Genomic DNA, 19,039 nt, shown 5'->3' with positions numbered 1-19,039 from the left:
GGAAGGGGCAGAGAGAGAGGGAAAGAGAGAATCCCAAGCAGGCTCTGCACTGCCAGTGCAGGGCTCAAACACACCAAACGGTGAGATCATGACCTGAGCCAAAACCAAGAGTCAGACGCTTAACCAACTGAGCCACCCAGGCACCCCGACATGCAGAATTTTGACTGCACGGGGGGTCGGCGCCCCTAACCCCTGCCTTGTTCAAGGGTCAACGGCACTTTGGAGTCTACAGAATACTGTAGTGTTGTGGGATGAGATTATATTCCTGGGGGAACCTGTTCACCACTCGTAATTTCGGCATTAAGAGAAATTGTTGTCAACAAAATCCTAATCCCCAATATGGTTATCACAGTGTCCAAAGCTTTGTTGTGGCCCTTGAGTCTCTTACAGATTCTGAGGGAAGAGCTCTCAGGGTTGGGATGATGGATGCTTCTGCCATGGTGTTCAGATGCCCTTGGGCTGCCCTGCTGGTGGCAGGTGCTCACCAACCCCTCTCTGATGGCATCTGTTAGTGTTCTCTTAGACCCTCCCCTCCTCCTGGACAGTGAATTCATTTCCTTGATATTCAGCTACACCTCTAGGCTCAGGTTCCCCAAATCTGAATCTGTGCTTTTGCCTCTCTGGCTGCCATAGACCAGTATCCCCAGTTGCCTATGGGACAGCTCCTCCTGGGAACCCCACGGGCCATGGGCACTGGCAACCCAGCGTGTCCCAAACCAAACCCGTGCTCAGCCCCTGCCTCCCGACTTTCTCCCTTTAGAATTCCTATCCAGATCTTTCTCATCTGCCTTTTCTTCCCTCACATTGGATTGGTTCTGGTCCTTGTCATCTCTTGCTGGGACAATTGTCATTATTCCTAATTAGCCTTCCTGCCTCCTGTCTCTCCTCCTAAACCATGGTCCACACCAGCTGCCAGGCAGGGCTTTAAAGATGCTACTCTTGGGGCGCCCGGGCGGCTCAGTCGATTAAAAGTCCGATTTCAGCTCTGGTCACGATCTCATGGTTTGTGGGTTCGATCCCAGCGTCAGGCTCTGCACTGACAATTTAGAGCCTGGAGCCTGCTTCCGATTCTGTGTCTCCCTCTCTCCGTGCCCCTCTCCAGCTTGCGCTGTCTCTCTCTCCCTCAAACATAAATAAAAACTTTATTTAAAAAAAAGATGCTACTCTTTCTCACTCACAAATCTTTAAAAAAAATTTTTTTTAACGTTTATTTATTTTTGAGAAAAAGAGAGCAAGTGCAAGCGGGGGAGGGCAGAGGGAGAGGGAGACACTGAATCGGAAGCAGGCTGCAGGCTCTGAGCTGTCAGCACAGAGCCTGATTCAGGGCCCGAAACCCCATGAGATCGTGACCTGAGCTGAAGTTGGACCTGAGCCAAAGTCAGACGCTTAACCCACTGAGCCACCCAGGCTCCCCTCCCACTCAAATCTTAAATGCTCCCTGCACTTGAGGTCTTCTGAGATCGAGGCCCTGGTCACCTGTCTTCACTTCCTGCCAGCCCCCTCGTGCATGATATCCCAGTATCTTCAACCAGAGCAAATGGCTTGGAGTTCACCAAGATGCTCCCACACATTTCTGCCTTGAACACGTGCTGTCCTCATTGCCTGGGAAGCCCCACCTATTCCTTGTCTGCTTGGCCAGCTTCTACTGGTTCGTCAAGTCTGGTCTAAAGCCTCATCTCCTCTCTGAAGCTATTCTTGGTTCCTCCAGACGGAACTGTTGGTCCCTACGGCAATCTGTACATAGATCTTTTACGCCTTGTACGGTAACTGTTTACATATCTCGTTCTCATGCCAGACGGTGGTCTTCTCGGGCAAGATGTACTTGTAATTCATCTTCGTGTGACCACGTCTTAGGACGACGCTGGAAACACAGCAGAGTCCCTCAGGACATTTGAACAAGCTTATTAGTGATGTAACTGCCACACCCATTCTTAACAGCAGCCAGCAGAGAGCGCAACTGAATCCGGGTCAGCATGACAGGAGGGGTAAGTCCAATACAGATGCCACTTGTGCTCGTGGCTGCTGAGTCCTTGAAAGGTGGCTGGTCTGAAACGGAATATACTGTAAGCGAAACACATACAATTTCAAAGTATACAAAAAGGTCAAATATTTCGATATCTTTGGACGCCTGTGACCTATTGAAACAATCACCTTCGGACATGGTAGCTTAAATCAAATATATCATTCCACGATGAATTTCACGTATGTCTTTTTACTTTTTAAAAAAATGTTTCTTTATTTCGAGAGAGAGAGAGGCAGGCACAGAGAGCGTGCCCATGCAGGGAGGAGCAGAGACAGAAAGAAGGAATCCCAAGCAGGCTCTGTGCCATCAGTGCAGAGCCCGATATGGGGCTCAAACCCATGAACCACGAGATCACGACCTGAGCCAAATCAAGAGTTGGATGCTCAACCAACTGAGCCACCCAGGCGCCCCTCTATTTGCTTTTGTAATGTGACTACTGGAAGGTTTAAGGTTACAGGGGCCCCTGGCTGGGTCGGTTGGGAGAGGATGCCACTCTTAATCCTGGGGCCACAAACACAAGCCCCATGCTTGGTAGAGTTTACCTAAAAAAAAAAACACCTCCAAAATTAGGTTATACATGTGGCTCACATTCTATTTCCATCAGACAATGATGATCTGAACATTCATCCCCTGAGCAAAGATTTCTTGAGTACCCACCCTGTACCTCCTCTGTTCATCTGAATGATGGGAATAGAACTGTAAGCAAGACAGATAATTTCCTGATTTATCTTTAAGGAGCGTACATCACACTGGAGAGAGGGACACAGAACAGAAGGCAGACATGTAAGCAAGATAATTTTGGAGAGTAAGAGTGCCGTGAAGGAAGCAAAGCTTGACGGAGAGGGTAAGGGAAGCAGGAGGGTGGTCAGATGAGGCCTTCTAGAGCCGGTGGGATCAGAGGCAGAGAGACGAGGGGGTGGGGGGGACATGGGAGACAGAACAGACCTGAACAGACAGTAGGGAGTAGGGGTGCAGATGTGGAGGGGCAAGACAGACCTGACAGGCGTTTGCTGCAACCAGAGGGATTTGGGATTGGCCGGAACTCAGGTGGACTCCCAGGGGTCCGGCTTGGACGACCAGGTTTGTGGCGATGCCACCAGATGAGAGAGAGCTGTGAGGTGCCTGTGGGACGCCTCTGTGGCAGCACTGAGGGGAGGAGTCAGTGTTGGGGATGGTAATTCGGGATCTCTCAGCATAGACAAAGGTATTAAAACCAAGCACGGAGGGGCGCCTGTGTGGCTTAGTCCGTGAAGCCACTGACTTTGGCTCAGGTCGTGATCTTGCAGTTTGTGAGTTTGAGCCCCGCGTCAGGTTCTCTACCCTCAGCGAGGAGCCTGCTTGGGATTCTGTGTCCCCGTCTCTCTGCCCCTCCCCCACTCTCTCTCAAAAATGAGTAAACATTAAAAAAACACAAGTGTAGATGAGAAAGGAGAGAGAGTAGGTGGCAAAGGGGAGGAACCTCTGGCCCAGGGAGCATCCTTGTACATTGGGACATAGTTGTGTATGTGCCTTGGTTGAGGGGAAGGAGCCAGGGCAGCCGGAGGGGTTCAGGGTGTGACAGAGAAGGCAAAACGGACCCAGTCAGGTTTGGGCAGTGATCGAGGGGCTGGACTGGCCTCAGGGGTTGGGTGGGAGGACAGAAGGGGGCTTTAGAGGAGCTATCTGTTGTCCGGAGGAAGTCAGAGGTATTTTGTTTGTTTTTTAATGTTTATTTATTTTTGAGAGAGAGAGAGAAAGAGAGAGCATGAGCATGGGAGGGGCAGAGAGAGAGAGGGAGACACAGAATCCGAAGCAGGCTCCAAGCTCCGAACTGTCAGCACAGAGCCTGACGTGAGGCTCAAACCCACGAACAGTGAGATCATGACCTGAGCTGAAGTCAGACACTCAACCCACTGAGCCACCCGGGCATCCCTGGAGGAAGACAGAGTTTAAGGGGAGTGACATCCAGGTCACAGGTGAGGACATCTCTTGGGAGAACTTTGGGTGCGTCACAATTTGGGCCAAGGTTTTCTCATTCTGTCCTCAGAGTTGGAGAAGCCTCCAGGAAGCGCCAGGATAGGGGATTAGGAGAGCCAGCTTGGGAAAAGTTGAGTGGCCCAGAGCAGGTAGGTCACAGCCTCTCTGTGGCTCATTTTCCTCGTCTCTAAACTGAGCTGAGTGATGTCATCAGGTCGCTGGCAGTGGTACCCTTCCTACACTAAGTACATGCCACCTCTCTAGGTTGTTTGAGCTGCACTCTGTTTGAACCTACTTTCCTTCCCTTTCCGGGACAGTAGACTAATCCAGGCTCAGTCCCGGGGTGGGGGGGCTTTCTGAGACCTGGTCACCAACATGGTCAAGCAGCCAGGGCAATACTCGGCTCCCTTCTCTGTAACCAATGGGCATCTGACAGCCGTCTGAGCAGCTCTGAGCAGCGTCCTTGTCTCCCAGTCCTTGTACCCCATGCAGGGCCCAGCGCAGGCTGTCCGGGGTAACCTGGCCTCCAGGAACGCTACCGGGGATAGAAACGAATGGTGCTCTCGTGTCTTAAATCATAGCATTTCTCCCTGTGTCCGTTTCAACCCCCAGAACGGGAACGGCGGGAGCCGGCCGTGGCCGACGCACACCAGCTCAGTTGCTCCCACAACCACACCGCCCCAGGTTACCCCCATTGTCAGGGAAGGGAAAAGACACAGGACTTGAGTAACTTGGCCAAGGTCAACAGCAAGCTGAGGGAGCAGCCAGGGCTTGAAAGGGATATTCGCATTCTGCCCCCTGTCCGCTGCCGGCCCAGAAGATCCAAGCCTTCGGGATCATCCGTCCCGCCGGTCCCCGGCCCTAGGGCTCCCCACGTGGACACCCCCCACCCCCCACCCCGGGTCTGGCTCCACCCCCCTCCGCTCCGCCGGAGCCTCTCCAGGTCGTCGACGACCAGCCCCCGGCCGTGCCCCCACCCCCCACCCCTCCCGGGCCGCCGCCCTCCCGCAGATCCCCGCCCCCCCCCCCCCCCCCCAGCCACCTGTCCCGGCAGGGGGCTGTCTCCGCCCCCCCCTCGGCGCCGCCCCCCGCCGGCGGCTGAGCCCCCGCGGCCCTCAGCAGCGCCCCCTCCCGGGACTGCAGGGCGGCGCTGCGCTGCGCTCCGGGGCGGCTGCGGGCCGGCTCGCCGAGGGGGCGCTGCTGAGGGCGCGGCGCGGGACGCCCCGAAGGGCACGGACTGGGGGCGCGGGCGCTGCCGGAAGCTGGGGCGGGGCGCCGCGCGGGATGCGCTGAAGGGCGAGCGGCGCGGCGGCGGCGATGAGTGCCTCTGCGGCCACCGGGGTCTTCGTGCTGTCCCTCTCGGCCATCCCGGTCACCTACGTCTTCAACCACCTGGCGGCCCAGCACGAGTGAGTGGGCGCGCGCGGCGGGGGTCGGCGCCGGGGGACGGGGGAGGGGGGCGTCCGAGCGGCAACTTTTCCGAGGGGGCCCGAGCCGCACCCGGCGGGGGCCGGGCAGGGGAGGCGAGGCGCGGGGTGGGGGTGGGGGCGCGCGGCCCTGGGGGGGCTGGTGGGGGTGCGGCTCCGGCGGGCGGGCGTCCGGGACCTGCGGCGCAGCCCTGGAGCCAAGTGCCGGGCGCCCGCGCGGTGCGGGCACCGGGGAGACAGAGGTCAACGAGGCAATGCCCCTGCCCTTGGGGAGCCCAGGGGCAGGGGTCCCGGGCGGTGCAGCAGCGACAACCACGAGCGCGGCCGTGTTCCCCCGGCTCGTGCGGTGAGCGTTTCCACGTACGGACACACACATGCTTCTCATTTCTTATTAATTTTAGAAACTGTTGTGAATGACTAGCAGAAATAGCCCAGGACGAGCGGGCAAAGACCTGGGTTCTAGGCGTGGCTTTGGCACTGTCCCGGGGCGGGGGGGGGGGGGGGGTGGCGGCCTCAGTTTTCCGGTCTGTCAAATGGCCTCTCTTTGTATCCCTGTTGTCAGGATCCGAAGAGACCTGTTCGAGAAGAGGCGCTGTGCAGGACAGACAGCTCAGGGGCGAGAGGCAGGGCCGTCAGAGGCTAAGGAAATGGGTGGAGCCCAAAGCCGGCCTCGGGCTTGTGCGAGGGGTCCCTGGCTGAGCAACTGTGCACCAGGCAGCTGCGGGCCCGGCCGGGCAGTGGGACCGGTGCCAGGCCTCTGTGCCTGCTGATGTCCCCCCCCCGCTGTGTGTGGGGACGAGGAAGTTAACCTGTTATGTTTCCCACAGCAGTTGGTGCTAAGGAAATTGCATCAGTCTGTAGCTGCAACCCCCCTCCAGACCTTCAGGCTGCGGATAAGTGTCTGCCCACAGGGCGGTGACTTCCTTCTCCCCTTCTGTGTCTCCGTCTCTGCCTCTGCCTCTCTCCTGGGGCCACCACTTGCTGACAGCCTCCCCCATCCATACTGAGCACTCCCCAGGCACTGGCATCCACTGCCCTTGGTCTGACCCAGTCTTGGGGTGCAACTCCTGCAAGCAGCAGCTCTGGGCAGCGAATGTCACGAGTCTGTGAATACAGCGCACGGGGGACCCTGCGTTCCTCCAATGGCATTATGCGCAGTTCAGCAAACATTTATTGAGTCCATAGGCTGCGCGTGACTCTGTTCCAAGAACTGGGGATATGGCTATAGACAAGCCAGGAAAGGTGGGGGACACGAGTGTTGAGACAGACATCAGCAAGTAAAATGGGGCAACCCGAGTGCCTGGGAAGGGGACTGGTGGTCAGGGAAGGTTTCCTGGAGGAGGAGACTTGAGGTGCAGGAGGTGGCCACCGGGGGATGTGGGGACAGAGCCTTTCAGGGCGGGGTGGGGGGACGTGGCTGGGTGTGGGGGTATTCTGGAGGGAGGCGGGGCAGCTTACTGAGAGACTGCATGTCCTGGAGAGGATTTGAGGATGACTCTGAGATTTTGGCCTCAGCCACGGGCAGGATGGCGATGGCATTTACTGAGCACACACTGAATTATGTATTGCTGTGTATTATTGAGCACATTGCTAAGCCCTGCAGAGTTCTGAATAATTGCTTCCAGGCATTCTTCCCTTCCCCCTGTAGGTTAAAATTCCAGTGGCCTCTGACTCCTCTCTCTTCTTTCTCTACCACCCACCCCGCCACCGTCCCCTTCCATAGCCACAGTGACCCCAGGGCTGGGTTAACATCTGTTTCCTCCCTGCAGTTCCCCGGGCACTGGCCTGCTGGAGCTCCCCTGGCCCAGCCTTTGCATGATCCTTAACTTCCTGCTTCCTTGCCCTTCCTCATGTAGTTCCCTCTGACTGGAGGCCTTCCTCCCTGACCTGACTTTTGAAGCTGCACCAGGACTCTATGGCCTGGGGTAAAATGCCAAATGCCTCCTCTAACTTTTCCAAACCCTCCCTCCCAGTAGATGTGATCTTTCCCTCCACCCGGCCCCCTTGGATTGCACTTTTCCCACCAGAGTTACTTTCCTGTGGCCAAACTCACCTTCCCAGATCATACATAGCTCACCTGAGTATTGTCTTGCCCAGCACAGGGCCTTGTGCATAGCAGACATTCAGTTAGGTTTGAAATAGTTGGATTAGTTGAAGCTTCCTTCCCACCAAACCTTTTACGAAAGCCTGAAAAACAGAAAAAGCAAGTCAGGTTAAGGAGTCAGGGAAGAGTTGGGATGTCTCTCTCTCTCTGTCTCTCTCTGTCACACACACACACACACACACACACACACACACACACACACGCATGCACACTTTCTCTCTCTGCTCATACTCACCCATACATGTCCCCTTTGAGTAGGTGTCCTTTCGTGGACACCTTGTAATGCCCCCCATTCCAAGACCCATGACTAGCAACTTTTTCTCCTTGGGGTGAGTCTCAGCCCTTACCCCATCTCCCTCTCCCCCTAAGTCCCTGCTGGGTTCTGCACTGGGCTGCGACCGGGATGCACACAGGATCTGCTGCCTCAGTTTCTCTTCATGCTTTGCTCCTCCCCCAGGTGGCGAGTGTGAGGGGACACGTGAACCAGTTTACACAGCTCTCTCATACTGTAGAAGAGCACCAGCTGCGTGATCTTGCCGGCTGTAGGCATAGGTCCTTGGTAGGAGCAGGAATGGGGGTTACTTTCTGGCCACCACCTGACTCAGGCTGTGATGAAAATGCCTGTCAGCTTTTATAGCACATCTAACCTCTTCCCTCTTCATGGGATGCTTCAGTTCAGTATCATGTTCCTGACCCACATCAGCTTCCTCTTCTGTCCTCTCTTCCTTTTGCTCATCCCTACAGGAGGAGCCTGGAACAGCCACTGATGGGCACCCCTAGAAGCTTCCTATTTCAATTTCTTGCCTGGACATTGACAGTCGTCCTCCTTCTTATCATAGAAGTGTGCCATCCATGCATCCATCCACCACCTGTAATCCATCCATCTGACCATCCACCCATCCACCCATCCATACACCATCCACCATCCATTCATCCATCATCCGTTCATCCATCCATGCATTCATTCACCATCCATCATCCACCATCCATCATTCATTCATCCATCCACCCATTCATTCACCATCCACCATCCACCATCCATCCATCCATCCATCCATCCATCATGTCATCTGTCCATTCATTCACTATCTTCCTTCTATCCATCCATCCATCCATCCATCCATCCCTCATGTCATCTGTCCATTCATTCACTATCTTCCTTCTATCCATCCATCCATCCATCCATCCATCCATCATGTCATCTGTCCATTCATTCACTATCTTCCTTCTGTCCATCCATCCATCCATCCATCCATCCATTTATTTCTCTTTCCTGGCTTACTCTCCCCCTCTTTCCCTCCCTCATCTATCTATCAATTCTTGTATACCCTAGCAGAAGTCCCCAGGCAGACTTTGTGTCATATTCTCATGCCCCACTCCAAAGTATTCAGATTCTGCAGGTCAAGGTTGGCCTATGCTGATGCCCAGTGTCCATTCCCTGACTCTTTGTGGGGTCTGGGGCCAGGTGCTGAGGATACCGCTCTCCTGCCCCTGCAACCAGTCTCCTTGGGGCCCATCTACCTGAAGGTTGGATGGATCACTTCCCACTTCCCGACTGACCTCTCTTACATTGGGGGCAGATTTCTGACTGGTGCCTAACACCCATTCCAGCTACAGGAGTGTGGAGTGAACTTCAGCATGAGTTTGTCCTTCAGTTACTGGTAGGTCTTATTGGGTTGTGGAGCCTGTGACTGAGAAAGGTACTTTCCAGAAGTCTCAGGGGCAATGGCAAAGGTTACCCAGCAGTTCTCCTGTTGGGCTGGAGTGGTGTGGACGGATTTCAGCTGAGGAGTGGTGCCTGTGGGAGCTCTCGAGGGCTGTTGAGGGGGCGCTGGTGTAGCAGGCTGTAAGAGAGGGCCAGGCAATACTTTGTCTATAACTGCAAGCCCAGTTGGTGCTGGAGGTGAGAGAGAGCATCTGTGTGTAGGACTAGAGGTGACCTCCTGGGCGAGAGAGCTCAGAGCTCATTCAGACGGGACCCTCCGTGGAGACAGGGACCTCCTCCATGCATCCACCGTGCCTGGTACATAGGGGTGCATAATACATTTTATCCTTAATAGGTTTAAAATTAGTTAATGAACAGGTGATGACACAGCATGGCTTTGGCACAGCTGCACAGTTGGGCAGTGGCCGCGTAGGGGCCAGAGTGCAGGGGCCTTGACCGGTGACTGGGCCCAGCCTCACGCCCTAGTGCTGCCCCATGGGGAAGGCGGCTTGGCTTCTGGCATCCTCGGCGCCGTGCCCTTTCCCTGTGCCCAGCCTCGCCTCACCTTAGCTCCCGGGTGTGGGGTGGACGCCGGCTTGCTGGCCTTGGGTGTGGGGAGCTGGCTTCGCTCTGGCCGCAGGTCGGGCCCCAGCTCTTCCACCCGGCCCTCCTTCCTTGTCCTCCTGAAACGTCCGTGCGGTTGTGACTCCCGTGGCTCCCTGGAGCTCAGTCTGAGGGTTTCCGGCCGGCCCTGAGGGAGGTGGTGGGATTTGGTGGTTAGGCACGTCCGTCCCCGGGGAGCAGGGTTTGGGGAAGCGGGTAGGCAGAGGCCATCTGCAGGGGGGGGGGGGGGGATGGGATAGGATAGGGGGGAGGGTGCTATGCAGGTGGGCAGGATGGGACGAGTGAGAACCTGGTGGCTCTAGTCCCTGAAAGTCACACGGGTGGCCGGGGAGGGGCCAACGTGCTGCAGAAAGACAAAGCCCACGGCACTAGAGCTGTAGGCAGAGGCAGAGGTGGGAGCAAACGCGATCAACAGCCAGGAAATTCCACGCACTCATGTATTTATTTCGATAAGTGACCACCTCCCTGCTCCGGTTGTTGCAGTTCCTGGACAATCGTAGGGGTTGCTGCCCTCATCCTGCTCCTGGTAGCCCTGCTGGCTCGTGTCCTCGTCAAAAGAAAACCACCCCGGGACCCGCTGTTCTATGGTACGTGTCCACGGGCCCGTGGGACAGAAACTGTTGGGGTCCACTCAACAGCACAACACTTGACTTTTGCCTACATTATGTTTCTTCTATGAACAAGAAGTCTGCCTCCAATGCCCTGAGCCCGCTGGTAATGTGGTAGGAAGCGTAGGAGTATTTCAGGGCCACACAGTCCTCCCTCCTCCCCTCCAAACTAACGCCTCCTCCGGGTTGTGGACCCCACCCTTTCCCAGCTGAGATCAGGGTGGAAGGTCACTGCCAGGGCCAGCCAGGCAGGATGCCCCTCTGTTCCTCGCCCCCAACCCCAGCCGTGCTCTGACCTCTGATCTCCACTCTCCTTCCTGCACCTCTGGCCCTCTGGCAAACAGCCTTACCTGGTGTGGAACTTAGCTGTACAAGTACAGTGGCTCGGTCTGCACGTTTGTACAATGAGGAAACTAACAGCCCTTACCACGGAGGGCTGGTGCAAACATTAAACAATATTTGTAAAATACTTATAACAGTGCCTGAAAAATACACACGTGCATTAAATAAATAAAAACACCACTGATTAAGCACTTAAGAGTGTGCCTGGAGGCGCCTGGGTGGCTCAGTCGGTTAAGTGTCCGACTTCGGCTCAGGTCGTGATCTGGTGGTCCGTGAGTTCGAGCCCCGCGTTGGGCTCTGTGCTGACGGCTCAGAGCCTGGAGCCTGTTTCAGATTCTGTGTCTCCCTCTCTCTGACCTTCCCCTGTTCATGCTCTGTCTCTCTCTGTCTCAAAAATAAATAAACATTAAAAAAAAAAAAAAAAGAAAAGAGTGTGCCTGGTCGTGGCCACTGCAGCAGGAGTGTTTTATTTATTTATTAAAAAAAAAAAATTTTTAACATTTATTCATTTTTGAGACAGAGAGAGACAGAGCATGAACGGGGGAGGGTCAGAGAGAGGGAGACACAGAATCTGAAACAGGCTCCAGGCTCGGAGCCATCAGCCCAGAGCCTGACGCGGGGCTCGAACCCACGGACCGTGAGATCATGACCTGAGCTGAAGTCGGACGTCCAACCGACTGAGCCACCCAGGTGCCCCAGGAGTGTTTTATTTAATCCTTACAACAAATACCCTCCAGTTACAGATTAAGAAGCTGAGAAACGAGGTCACGGTCGCATCCTGAGACCGGCATTGACCCCAAAGCTTGTGACCTTTGTGGTCCGAGCCGTTACCGCCTTCAAGCGCTTCCCCTGCCGGGAACTTTGCTGGGCGTTTACTCATTCAGTGTCTGCTGTAGCCAGGCTGCGTGTCAGACACCCCCCAGGCCCGACCTCCCTGTAGCAGCGGCAGGCGCTTTCCATACTACCCGCCCCCTCCTTCGCTGAGATGCAACTGACAGGTAACCTTGTGCGAGTGTGAGACGGAGGCTGCGGTGACGCGATGCGCGCATACGCTGGGAGATGGTGACCACGACCAGGTCGCTTGCCTTCAGTAAGGTCCTTCACCTCCCGTAATCACCCGTCTCTGGTGCGCGGTGGGAACACGAAGTATGCAGCGCGGTGTCGTCGACCACGGTCACCACGCGGCAAATCAGATACCGCAACTCACTCGTCTTACACCCGGAAGTTTGTTTGGCCGACATCTCCCCGTTTCCCCCACTCACCGGCCCCTGGCAACCACCGTTCCAAGCTCTGTTTCTGTGAACTCAGCTTTTCTAGATTCCGCATGTAAGTGAGATCCTACGGTATTTGTCTTTCTCCGGATAACTTATTTCACTTAGGACAATGCCCTTGAAATCCATTTATGTTGTTGCCAATGGCAGGATTTCCTTCTTTTTTTTATGGCCAAGATTCCATTGTGTCTGTGTATCTTCTTTATCCATTCATCCATCAATGGACACGTAGGGTGTTTCCATGTCTTGGCTATAAACATCTATTTCCTTGCTCACAGGTTGGCCAGAATGCTGTGCTTCAGGCTGTGGGTCAGATTCAGGGCTGTGTCATGTGTCTCCTTGCTCTTGGACCAGTAGCTCCCCAAGGCGTGCCCTCCTCCTGGCAGAGGAGACTTGGAGTTGGCCATTGTCAATTCCACTGGCCACACGTTCCACTGGCCACAGCAAGTCATGTGGCTGAGTCTATCACCAATGGCATGGGGCATATTCTCTGCCCGCAGTGGATCTTGGCAAAGGTGGGGAGGCAAAGAAGAATTGGGAGTAAATAATTTCTCCCAGCTTGTGTATAAAAAACCCTAAAGTTGAGGGGCACCTGGGTGGCTCAGTCGGTTAAGCGTCCGACTTCGGCTCGGGTCATGATCTCATGGTTTGTGAGTTCGAGCCCCATGTTGGGCTCTGCACTGACAGCTCGGAGCCTGGAGCCTGCTTTGGATTCTGTGTCTTCCCCACTCGCACTTTGTCTCTCTCTCTTTCTCTCTCCCTAAAATAAACGTTAAATTTTTTTTTGAAAAACTGTGAAGTTTAGGTAAATGATGCAACTTGCCTAAGATTGGATAGCCAGTCAGTAGATTAGCTGGACCTGTCCCAGTTCAAGGCCCACATCTTCTCCTGCCCCACACTACCTGCCTTTGCTCTGGCCCTGGTCCACCTTTCTAGACAGGTCTCCTGCTGCCATCTTCCCCCCGCCGGCCCCCCGCCACTCTGTGGTGCCCATACTTAGCTGACTTGTGTCTGTCCTGACTCCCCAGGGTTGAGCACCCTTGCTCCCACACCCTCGGCCCTCTCTCCTTGTCTCTGTCACAGCCTTGAGCACACGGAAGCCTCAGGGCGGGTGCTTACCCCCTGTGACCCAGCATCTGATGCTCCTGTCAGCTTCAACGAGGGTGGAACTGTCCAGTGATCAGACGCTAAATGCTTCCTTTCCTGGGAGACATATGGTGACTGATCACTGATGGCCGATCCCAGACTACCAGGCCTGGACCACAGGCCTGGGAGGCACAGGGAGGCAGGGTGTGCACGGCAGGGCAGCCGTGGGCCTTCCGCTCCCAGTGAGAACGTGAACCCCGCGGCCCCGGCTGCAGACTCGGCAAGGCCAACTTCCCTTCTCTGTGAATTAACCTCTGCCGCTCTCCTCCCCACTTACTTTTTCATGGCTTTTGTTTTATTTTTTTAATTTTTCAATGTTTGTTTATTTTTGAGAGAGAAAGAGACAGAAGACAAGCAGCAGAAGGGCAGAGAGAGAGAGAGAGAGAGAGAGAGAGAGAGACAGAATCTGAAGCAGGCTCCAGGCTCTGAGCTGTCAGCAAAGCCCGATGTGGGGCTCGAACCCATGAACCATGAGATCATGACCTGAGCTGGAGTCGGACACTTAACTGACTGAGCCACCCAGGCGCCCCTGAGTCATTATTGTAAATATACCCACCTCGTGGTCGCCTCTATTCTTGGCCACTGGTTACTGGTTTTGTTCCCTCTGTGCAGGTGGAGTCCTGGGCAGCCACTTGTAGGGAGCGGAGGACGGATGGGGGGGCCTGGTAGAATCCTGTGGGACAGTTAGCGGGTGAGTTTGTCATTCTGTCCCCCTGGCGGGTGTCTCCTTGGACAGGGCACTTGGGCAGTGACACAGGCAAAGGTACCAATGTGTGTGCAGGAGGGACCTTCTGTTAGCCCATGATGAGTGTCCACAGTCACATTAAAAACAAGTCACTGTTACTGGTGAATGCCAAGCTCTTAGTCATTGTCTCCTGACCTACTGCTTTTTGTTTTTTTAATTTAATGTTTGTTTATTTATTTTTTAGGGGCCGGGGACGGTCAGAGAGCGAGGGAGAGACAGAACCCCAAGCAGGCTCTGCACTGTCAGCAGAGAGCCCGGATGCAGGGCTCGAACCCACAACCATGAGATCATGACCTGAGCCAAGATCAAGAGTCAGATGCTTAACTGACTGAGCCACCCAGGCGCCCCCTCCTGACCTACTGCTTTTTAAACTACTGCTTCCTTGGGGCGCCTGGCCGGCTCAGTCAGTGGAGCGTGCGACTCTTGATCTCAGGGTTGTGGGTTTGAGCCCCAGGTTGGGGTGGAGGTTACTTACAAAAAAACGTTTTCTTCATTAAAAAGGAAACTCTCGCTTTCTTTGCTCTAGTGTATGCAGTGTTCGGATTTACCAGCGTGGTGAACCTCATCATAGCCCTGGAACAGGACGGAATCATTGACGGGTTCGTGACACACTACTTGAGAGAGGTACGGCATCGCTTAGCAACCGTAAGCCTTACGCCAAACGGTCAGCAGCCTCAGCCATGTGGCTCAGAGACGAAATCCCTCCGTTTGGTGTAAGCAGGCACGGTCCGTGGCATCGCTCACTGCCACGGACGCAGCGGGTTTACTCGCGTGCAAAGCGGGGGGCACCTCTCTCCAGAGTTCGGCCGTACACCTGTTCCCTCACACCCGCTCCACTCCCCTTCGCCAGGAATGAGATCCTTCAAGTGAATTCGGTGTTTGGTGTCTGTCACTGTGAAACCATTACTACGGCCAAAAGCTCAAGCTGGTCTTACACGTGGAGAGTGGCGACCCCCACGGCACTTACGGAAGCCGCTTGATTGCGATGACCATCCTTCCCTCCCCGTCGTCATGTGCCAGTGCTGCCCGGCACTTGAGACACCTAATCCTCCTCCCTGTGTTAGGGTGGATGAATCCGGCCCCAGAGAGCTTAGGTCACTTGCTCAAGGTCACACAGGAAATAAGGAAGGAGCAGAGCTGAAAGTTTCGCCTTCGTCTGTGTTTCAAATAATGGAGAGCTTCGTCTGCAAGCTAAGGGAGTTTGGACTTTATCTCACACTCGAGGGAAGATTTTGAGCCAGGGAGCGATGCAGTCAGCTCTAGGAAGGATGGGCTCGAAGGGGAGGCTTTCGCAGGGCCAGTGAGGGCAGGCGGGTGGCCAAGCACAGGAGGTAGGGAGGAGGGACGAACTTCGGAGAACTGGAGTCTTTGGAGTGAGCGGGACCCAAGGATGAGTTGGGGGTGATGGGAAAGTAAGACATCCTGCCTCCTGCTTTTGGAAGTATGCAGGTGTTATTAAGCCCGGAGGGGCGAACCGGAGGAATTTACTTCTAAAGACAGTAGCCGGAGTAGACTGTGGGGTCACGAGACCTGCTTTCTCCCGCCAGGAGCTGTCTCAAGTGGAGACAAGTGCTAGCTGTCCTAGGAGCAGTGATGGAGGCACACAGGGGGCACACCGTATGGGCACACCTCTGAGATATCACGGGTTCGGTCCCAGACTGTTGCGTTAAAGCGAATATCATGACAGAGCACCTCACGTGAATGTTTTGGTTTCCCAGTGCATGTGAAAGTTATGTTTATGGGGCGCCCGGTGGCTCAGTCAGATAAGCATCCGACCTCGGCTCGGGTCACGACCTCACAGCTCGTGGGTCAAGCCCCGCGTCGGGCTCTGTGCTGACGGCTCGGAGCCCGGAGCCTGCTTCGGATTCTATGTTTCCCTCTCTGCCCCTCCCCTGCTTGCGCTCTGTCTCCCAAAAGTAAATAAATAAACATCAGAAAAAAGTTATGTTTACACTACACTGTAGTCTGTTAAGTGTGCAATAGCATTAGGTCCAAAAAGCATACGTACCTTAATATTAAAATGCTTTATTGCAAAAACTGCCTACCACTGTCGAAGGTCTCGGTGAGTCATCTTCTGCTGGTGGAGGGTCTTTGCCTCCATGTTGGTGGCTGCTGACTGATCAGGGCGGTAGTCGCTGAAGGCGGGGGTGGCCGTGGCCGTGGCCGTTTCCTAGGATACGACGACAGTGACGTCTGCCGAGGACAGGAAGATGCTGTGCAGGGAGGTGCAGCGGTCAAACACACCCAGCAGTTGCTAAGTTCACCGTCTTGTGTGGGTGCGGTTCGTGGGGCCCCAGAACAGTCACAATAGTAACAGCAAAGATCACGGGTCACAGATCACCGTAGCAACTCTGCCAGGAATGACAAAGTTTGACATATTGCCGGAATTACTAAAATGTGACACAGACACAAAGCGAGCAACTGCGGTTGGAAAAACGGCCCCAAGAGACTTGCCTGATGGAGGGTGGCCACAGAGCTTTAATTCGTAAAAAAACAAAAAACACAAAACACAACACAAACAACTCAGTGTCTGCGATGCACAATGAAGCAAAAGGCAGTAAAACACGGTGTTACCTGTGCACAGAGGAAGAACTAAGTCCGGAAGCAGTCAGGGGAGTCCCCATCGAATTTGTGATATTGCTCTAGCATTTTTTAAAAAAATTTTAATGTTTATTTTTGAGAGACCAAGCATGAGCGGCGGGAGGGGCAGAGAGAGAGGGAGACACAGGATCCAAAGCAGGCTCCGGGCTCTGATCTCAGCACAGAGCCCGATGGGGGGCCCGAACCCATGGACTGTGAGATCATGACCTGAGCCTAAGTCAGATGCTTAACCGACTGAGCCACCCAGGAGCCCCTAGCATTTTTTTAAATTGCAATGACAGTGGATGACAAACATTTTCCAGATGGACTGGGGTGGGGGTGGGGGTGGAGGGCATTCCGAGGGGAAGGGACAGCTTGAGCGAAAGCTTGGAGGTGAGAAACAGCAGGTGTCTCCCCACGGTCAGCCTGGGGTGCAGGTTTGCAGGGATGATGCTGAGTTCATCTGGGGACGTGTGGAGTTTCGGGTGGTTGAGGGACATCCTGGCAGATGTTCTGGTTGGCAGGGCTTGAGCGCTGAGGAACATTCCTGGCGGAGAGATTTGGGGGCCATCTCAGTAGGAGCCTGCTCGGGGGAAGTGGGGAGAGAGGAGACACCGGAGGGTGGAATGTGGGAGGCCGTAGCCAGAAGAGCCCCCTGAAGCAAACTGCGAAGGGACAGGCCGAGACGCCGAAGGGAAGCCTGGGGAGCCTGGGGCCACTGGGTCCAGAGGGGGCAGGTTTTGGGGAGAAAGTGGCTGCTGAGAGGGCCGGGAGGTCGAGCTGCTGAGGTTGGCCAGCCCTGAGGCAGACGGGGTGTGAGGAGGTGGGCTGGTGTCACTGTGGGAAGGACGGCAGGGCCAGGTTCTGGGCACCCGGCTGCCAGATACAGGAGGCTGGCCTGGTTCCGCAGGCAGAAGCTTGCTCTGGAAGGCTTTGGAACAGAAGAGCAATGTGTCAAGAGCTAATGACTCTTCATTTGGCAGGTGGATCGGAAGGAGAGCAGGCAGCTAGAGGGACCGTTTGGGAATGGCTCAGTGAGGGGCAGGGAGGGTTTGAACCGGAGGGAGGGTGGCCCGCGGTGACCTCATAAACAGAAATGAAAGGACGTGCCCACACACTGCATAGGAGAGAGAGGGGTGGAAACAGGACCCTGCAGCTTTGAGCTGGGCAGGCAGGGTGGTGTCATCCTTAAGATAGAGGCCTCGGGGGCACAGGGACAGGGGTGGGGGCAGGGAGGGGGAGGGGGTGGGCGCTCAATTGAGCATCAGCCTCTTGATCTCCTCTCAGGTCATACCTCACAGTTTGTGAGATCAAGCCCTGCGTCGGGCTTTGTGCCGACAGTGAGGAGCCTGCTTGGGATTCTCACTCTCTCTGCCCCACCCCCTGCTGGCTCGCTCTCTCTGTGTCTCTCAAAATAAACTTAAAAAAAGAAAGAGAAGCCAGCTGAGGCTCAATTGAGGGCAGAAGCTGATGCGTGAAAACTTAGGAGTTCTGAAGGGCCCGTGGGGCATCTAGTTACAAATGTCCTGGGGCGCCTGGGGGCTCAGTCTGTTAAGCGTCTGACCTCGGCTCAGGTCATGATCTCACGGTTTGTGGGTTCGAGACCGCATCAGGCTCTGTGCTGACAGCTGGGAGCCTGGAGCCTGCTTCGGATTCTGTGTCTCCCTCTCTCTCTGCTCCTCCTCCCCTCATGTTCTGTCTCTGTAAAATGAATAAACCTTAAAAAAAATTTTTTTTAATTAAGAAAAAAAAGTGTCCATGAAGCCACCAGGGGAGCCAGCACCGGCTCCGAGAGTCCGATGTGTAGGCATGAACAATTAAAGTCATGAAATCGGATTGGATTGTTCAGTCGAAGCATGTCAGGGAGAAAAGATGTGCGTCAGGCGTGGGCACAGAAGTCCAGCTGCTGTGTTATTTCTGCCTCCTTGCTAGTTCTCATTGCATCTCACTTGTGGGGAGAGAGGACCAGGCAGGCCCTGCCCCGGGCACACCATGCTTCAGAGGGGCCCCTCCTGGCTGGCTGATCTGACTGTTCTGGCCGCAGAAAGGACTGAGGGCATCTTAGGAAGACAGGCCAGAAACAAGGCGGGATGGCATGGACGTGGGAGAGAGAAGAAAGGAACACGAGACTCAGAAGGAAACGAAAAGCCCGTGCAAATCGGACAGTGATCTTGTGGTAGCCTTCCGGAAGCACGACATGTCGCTCGTCATGGGATCTCATGGCTGTAAAATGAAAAAATCCTCAGAAGTATGGCTTTTCTTGACAGTATGCTCTGTGCTAGATGTCAACTGTGTGACCTTAGGCCGGTCTCACAACCCCTTGGCGCTCTGTTTCATCTGTAAAATGGAGTCAATCGTTGTCTGTCCCATAGGGCGGTTGGGTGCCTGTCTGTGTGTGTGTGGGGGGGGGGGGGGGCAGAAGTGCCTTCCTCGTCCTCACTCGTGCAAGCCTGGGGATGAGCACGTAGGTGAATCGGGAAGGTCGGCCGGTGGCTCTGGTGAGCAGGG

At 55.0% G+C, this 19,039-nt stretch overlaps 1 protein-coding gene and 2 long non-coding RNA genes across 10 annotated transcripts in view; 2 read left to right on the top strand and 1 right to left on the bottom strand.

The window, feature by feature from the left end:
* Positions 1-1,249: 1,249 nt before the first annotated feature.
* On the bottom strand, positions 1,250-18,158 carry LOC109273522 (uncharacterized). The gene is made up of 5 exons (XR_008416855.1): positions 15,960-18,158; positions 13,763-13,879; positions 9,781-9,966; positions 7,484-7,593; positions 1,250-2,061 (listed from the first exon to the last, which is right to left on the bottom strand). It is a non-coding gene; the product is annotated as an uncharacterized LOC109273522 (long non-coding RNA).
* Positions 3,766-4,861, top strand: LOC128772698 (uncharacterized). The gene is made up of 3 exons (XR_008416856.1): positions 3,766-3,978; positions 4,050-4,128; positions 4,592-4,861. It is a non-coding gene; the product is annotated as an uncharacterized LOC128772698 (long non-coding RNA).
* TM6SF1 (transmembrane 6 superfamily member 1) overlaps positions 5,079-19,039 on the top strand; it is a 57,022-nt gene continuing 43,061 nt past the window's right edge. For 2 of the 8 annotated variants that reach the window (XM_053888627.1, XM_053888630.1), the window contains exons 1-3: positions 5,096-5,388; positions 10,323-10,426; positions 14,478-14,575. In XM_053888627.1, the coding sequence (XP_053744602.1) occupies positions 5,297-5,388; positions 10,323-10,426; positions 14,478-14,575 (294 nt within the window). In that variant the 5' untranslated portion in view covers positions 5,096-5,296. Of the gene's footprint in view, positions 5,389-10,322; positions 10,427-11,526; positions 12,116-14,477; positions 14,576-19,039 lie in introns of those variants that run through there. The other 6 variants (XM_053888628.1, XM_053888626.1, XM_019460397.2 and 3 more) reach the window with 6 other exon arrangements.

The sequence above is a fragment of the Panthera pardus genome, unplaced genomic scaffold, assembly GCF_024362965.1.
Source record: "Panthera pardus isolate Hobbes unplaced genomic scaffold, ASM2436296v1 HiC_scaffold_23, whole genome shotgun sequence".
Classification (NCBI taxonomy): Eukaryota; Metazoa; Chordata; class Mammalia; order Carnivora; family Felidae; genus Panthera; species Panthera pardus.
Note: the sequence above shows the minus strand (reverse complement) of the source record. Positions and strands in the feature narration are given on the sequence as shown.